At 34.1% G+C, this 5,815-nt stretch overlaps 1 protein-coding gene across 1 annotated transcript; it reads right to left on the bottom strand.

Moving 5' to 3' along the window:
• Positions 1–393: 393 nt before the first annotated feature.
• Positions 394–5,424, bottom strand: LOC107043821 (activin receptor type-2A). The gene is made up of 2 exons (XM_015265476.2): positions 4,141–5,424; positions 394–1,384 (listed from the first exon to the last, which is right to left on the bottom strand). The coding sequence occupies exons 1-2, from the start codon at positions 5,257–5,259 to the stop codon at positions 929–931; spliced, it is 1,575 nt and encodes a 524-aa protein (XP_015120962.1). The 5' UTR covers positions 5,260–5,424; the 3' UTR covers positions 394–928.
• Between the last annotated feature and the right edge of the window lie 391 nt (positions 5,425–5,815).

The following is a 5,815-nucleotide window of genomic DNA, read 5'->3' as shown; positions in this document are numbered from 1 at the left end:
TGAAGCCACTCTGAGACCTCTTGATTCAGTTGAGTACGGGTGGAAGTTGGACTTGAATGGATGTCCGCTTCCCAAAAAATCTTAGCACCGCGCGTGAAATTGAACCAGTAATCCGTCTTATTTTACGTTTAATTATTGCATTCAGTTAACTATATTCGTTAGTCATTAATCGGTGTTCGGTTATTAAGAAAAGACTCTGAACAATTCTTTTCTAAACATCATTTTTAGATGGGCATAGTCTCTGAGTTGAGAGGCAACTCCATTAAGGGAAGTAGAAAAACTCACACTTCACATTATATATTTGATATAGCGGTGTTTGGAGTTGGTCTAGATGTGAGGAATACTCATGAAAGAAACCAAAAATTTGAAAGAATAATGATTTAATTCAACAAAATAATAATAAGTATTTTTCAATTCTACATTTTTTCAATTCTGAATTTTTCGCTCATACCAATTATTATTATTTTACTCTTCATATACTGCTATGTTATCAAAGCACTGTGGAAAATTGTTACATTACATTCTTGTTCTACAATTATTAGAAATGTAAATTGAAAAATTTGATGATATATTAAAGTAATAAAAAAATCTTTTTGTGAACAATGATCCCTTGGTATTTTATTCGATCCCCGTGAGAACGATAAAAATCCAAAATTTAATTTTAAAAAATTAATAAAATTCCATTTCAGGATAATTATTTCTCATTTTCATTGTCAAGAATTTGATACGAATGAACGGGTACGTAAGAATCTTTTTGTATTATATCCCTTCTCTCACGCAACACCAAAAATTATATGAGGAGAAAGTAAATTCTACATGAAATTCATCAAGTCACGCACAATCTCCAACAATCTGTCATATGATAGCATTACCAAAGAAAATTGCATATAAAGAAATCAAAAATTAAAAAAATTAAAATGAAAACTGATCACATGTCAAATCCTTTGATGTCCATCGATCTATCAATATTGTCTACCTTAATCACAGTTGAAAAATCAACATCTAGACTCTGGCTAAGACCAGAAATTCTCTCGGTGACACACGAAGCTGAGAGTCTGGCCTCGGCATCGTGATCCCAGCACTCCTCAATTGTATCACACAGGGCAAGAAGTCCGGAATGTTTCCTCCACGATTCCAAGATCAATGGGCGTACCTTGTTATGCACCACAATCTCCTGCATATCCATCAGTGTTGGATGCATACCAATTTCTTCTTCAAACGGCAATGTGTACTCTCCAATTAGTCCATCGTGAGCAGCACATCTAGATGCTAATTCCCAGAGAACTAGAGCACAGGCGTATATGTCAATTCGTAGGAATGAGTCTCGAGTGAAGTTTATGGCTCCCTCAAGTACTTCTGGAGCCATGTATCTACGTGTGCCGACCTGATGAGAGCAAGGTGATGATTGTTTCTTTTACTTGTATATTATTGAATTATTGTAGGAATTCATGAACGAGAAAAATTTATATAAAACTCTACCGTATTCGCTAGAAAACAAGCGAACGGGCGCTTCGCGCCCTTCATTAGGTTAATTATTACATTATATTATTCCGATAAAATTTTTCATCTCCGCTTTTTATTTTTTGCTATTTTTTTAATTTTTTTTTTATCGTTATTTTACATCACTTCGACCCGGTTAGGGTATACTGCGATGATGATCAAGACTTTAAATGGTTAGATCGCACCATTCTACCCGGCCGGAATTTGAACTCGCAACCTTTCGCATGAGGCAACGAACTTACCCACTGCGCTAAACCACCGGGCTATATTTTAGTACATCAGGAAACAAGGGCACAAATTTCGTTTTCAACGAATGCGTAGTTTACAGGCCGAGCCGAAGGCGAGGTCTGTACACACATTCGTTGAACACGAAATTTATTACCGAGTGCTCTATAATATTTTATGTCAAGTCGTGCAGAAGTCGAGTTTTGAGCAAGCTGCGCGAACCGTAGCGTGAGATAAACTCGACTTATTGCACGGCGCGACATAAATTTTTTTAATGTATTCTATCAAAATGTGAGCGTAGAAATTGAATTGATGGGTATTCTTTCATTATTTGAAAAAATATATCAATTTATAAATTTTCCGGAGACATTGAAAAATCGAAATTTTTAATTTCTTGCTGATCACATATCTCTGTTCTTTTTTTCACTTTTTTCCATTGAAATTAGATCATAGAAAGGGAACATAATGATATTTTTTCGTCATTAAAAAAAAATCAGTTTTTAAATTTTTCAGAAAAATAAAAAATCGTTTTCTTTTATTTTCTTGCTGATCATCTCTCCCTGCATTTTTCTCATTTCCTCTCAATGAAATCAGATCATGAAAATGAAATTTTTCGTTTTCTTGATCTGATTTCATTGAGAGGAATTAATTTATACTATGCTATTTTATTTCATTTTCTTTCCATTTCCGTCTTCATAATTAGATTAATTTAATTTTATTCATTCTTATTGTTAATATATATTTTTGTTCCTTAATTCACAAGTTACAATATTGAATAAAGAAGAATTCTCCATAAATCACGTAAGAATACAGATCGATAATCATACCTAACATTTTGATTTTTTTTTTCTTTAAATTAATTACTATCAATGATCTAAAAATGTGAAAGAATATGAACATTTTACATGGTTTTAATCTCGTCTCAATAGAACCGAAAAAGGAAATTGCAAAGAGAGATCGATCATCATCAATCAGTATCAATAAAATGAAAAAATCTATTTTTCTACGTCTTTTCGAAATTTGTCAAATTGTTTTTTTCTTAAAAAATGAAAAGAGATTAACATTTTTAATTTTTGTGCTCATATTCCGTTCACCGAAATAGGAAATACGAAACATGTAGGGATGGAAAATCAGAAATAAATTTAAAAAATCTATTTTTCAATCTTGAAAATTTCAAAATGCTTTTTTCTTAATAATTAAGAAAAACCAATGTATTTTCTTTCTATTATCTAATTCTGATGGAAGAAAGTAAAAAGAGGAAGAGAAACAAGTTCAAGACGAGAACAGAATTTTTAATTTTTCAATGTCTAGGGAAAATTTTACAATTGATATATTTTTTCGAATAATGAATCAATACCCATAAACTCAAATCCTATTCTCACATTTTCACAGAATACATAAAAAAATAGAGAATTCAAATCGACGATGAAAACTTTTATCGGATTATTATTATGTAATTGTTTTAGATTTCTATTGAAATCCTATTAGTCTTTCGCCGCTTCTATTGAAATGCCGTTGGAAATGTGGAATGGAAAATATTTTATCGAAAAATCAATAGTTTAAGTTTCCTATACAATTTCTTCTATTGAGCTATTTTCTATAGAAATTGCGTAGCTTCAATTTTTCAAGTTTTTTGTTTCATTTTTTTTTATGAGGAGAAAAAAATGGAGTGACAGAAACGAGGAAATTTGATGTCAAGGAATTCCTATAGAAAATGTCTCAATCGACAAAGTTCAAGGTAAGTTGAAGCCATAGACAGAAAGTCTCAATACAATTTTCGTCATGAAATATTTTGAAAAATCTGATCTCAATCTGGAAATGACTCATCTCATTTCAACATTTTCCTTCTCAAACCAAATTCCAATAATTTCTTAATTCCTTTCCTGGAATATTATTGAATTATTGTATTGATTAACCTAGAGAAAGATTCATAGAAAAACCTAGCAAAATCGTTAAAAAATTCTATTACATTTCGTTTAAAATTTCATTAGTTTGTCACCGATTCTATTGAAATTCCGCAACTCTTCTGCGCGCTTCTCTCATTCTAAATGTTCAATGGAAAATATTTTACAGAAAAAATCAATGAAGTTTGATTCTCCTATTCAACGTCTATTGAGATATTTTCTGTAACAATTCTGCGGCTTAAATTTTTCAAATTTTTTGTTTCATTTATTTATGAGACGAGAAAAAACAAAGTGAAAGAAACTGGGATTTTTATGTCAAGGAATTTCTATAAAAAATGTCTCACAACATGTAGACAGTAACTCTCAATACAATTTTGGTCATGACATGTTTTGAAAAATGTGATCTCAATCTGGAAATGACTCATCTCATTTCAGCGTTTTCCTTCTGAAACCTATCATATCCTGAAATATGCATTCGAAACTTTCAGATGACCAAATAAAACATCCTTACCTGTCCATGAGTATCTCCACACAGCTTATCCGGATGAAAAACAAGTGCCAGTCCAAAGTCCGCAATGCAAGCCCTCATATCAGCCTTGAGAAGAACATTCGTCGACTTGAAATCCCGATGAGCAACCACTGGTTTCTGTCCATGAACCTTGTCAGCTGGTATCTCCTCATGAAGATGCATCAACCCCCTGGCTATGGATTCCGCAATTTTGCACGTCTCCGACCAGGTAACAACGTTAGCTTTCAAATAATCATACAACGAACCCTTTTCATGATACACCGTAACCAGCCAGAATTCCGTTTTCAAGTCATCATGATTTCTCTCTGAACCAATGAAATGTAAAATATCTTCATGATGCATGTGCGGTAATCTAAAAATCTCCTGCTCTGTTTGCCACGACTGTTTGCCCTTATTCGGAAAAATCTTCACAGCAACAGTCTCATTCTTGAATTCCGCTCTCCAAACTGCGGCGAACCTTCCTCTCGTCTTCATTTCAACTAATTGTATTGACCGCAAATCTAAATTTGGTGATGATTGTTCCTGAAGAATGAGTTCCAATGGGGATGGGTGATTGTCGTGGCTAAATTGCTTACGTTTGTAGTGACAATAGAGCAAGAACAATACAATAGTAAGAATGGAGATGGATAATGACACAGACAGCACCGTCGTCATAAATATTAGATCAGGATTCTGATCTGCTTCAGAATCTCCATTTATAATATTTTTGTCTACAGGCTTTGGATCCCATTTGTAATTATCATTGCACATATTTCCATCACAGCAGCAAAAGAACATCTGCTTCATCCTGTCGATATTATTTTCCACACATTGCACTTTGTCATAGCACTCTTTGCTGTCGAAAAAACAGCCCTTCATTTTTAAAGTGGATGTTTTTGTCACATTATTGTGCTGCCACAGTACGTAGCAGTGATTTCTTTTACCCGGCGATGGAGGTGGACATTCTTCACGCTTTGGGCATTCTGTCGCGGATTTTCCGCAGAGATTTGCATTGTAAAACTCGCAGTACGTTGCTCCTTTCGGATTTTTAGTGACGGCTATTCCTGATGGAAACAGGAAGACGAAGCCGAGAGACAACGTTATTCGCAGAGAAATTGCCATCGCTGAGGTTTGTATCGTACGAAATCACCAACTACAATCACTGTTTTGGACTAGTATTCTCCTGTTGCGATGTTTACATTTTGAGTGTTGAACTAGATCTGAGGGATTTTGGTTGATTCGATGAGTTATAGCCCTCAGAGGGTTGACGTTGCGGCTCCAATGATGTGACAGGAACGGGGGAGGGAAGGGGAGAGGTAGAATTACATGGAGAGAACTTAAAATTGCAAATTACTATGTGAACACAGTAATCGAGTACGATACCGGAAAACTTAAAAATTTGATTTATTTTAACCGAACGTTTACGATGAGAAATTAATTTTTCACGATTTAACATGGTAATTTTTCACGGACAAAGCCATGTAAAATGCACGGAGGAAAAAATAATTTTCAAAAGTGTTGAAAGTGCTTTATTTTTTTTACCAAATTTTACTATTGAACGTCGAGAAATTACCCAAATGACAGTACCGCCATTGTCGCTGCGGTGACCAAGGGGAATAGTAGATTTCGTGGCTGCAGAAGAGCACAACTGACCAATGAGAAAACTCGGACCCTATGG

This window comes from Diachasma alloeum, unplaced genomic scaffold, assembly GCF_001412515.2.
Source record: "Diachasma alloeum isolate Michigan unplaced genomic scaffold, Dall2.0 Dall_scaffold_00180, whole genome shotgun sequence".
In the NCBI taxonomy this organism is placed as follows: domain Eukaryota; kingdom Metazoa; phylum Arthropoda; class Insecta; order Hymenoptera; family Braconidae; genus Diachasma; species Diachasma alloeum.
Note: the sequence above shows the minus strand (reverse complement) of the source record. Positions and strands in the feature narration are given on the sequence as shown.

Coding starts and splice junctions, on each gene's coding strand:
- LOC107043821 (XM_015265476.2), bottom strand. CDS start 5,259: ATGGCAATTTCTCTGCGAATAACGTTGTCTCTCGGCTTCGTCTTCCTG. Junction 1,385..4,140: donor GTGGAGATACTCATGGACAG/GTAAGGATGTTT, acceptor TGCTCTCATCAG/GTCGGCACACGTAGATACAT.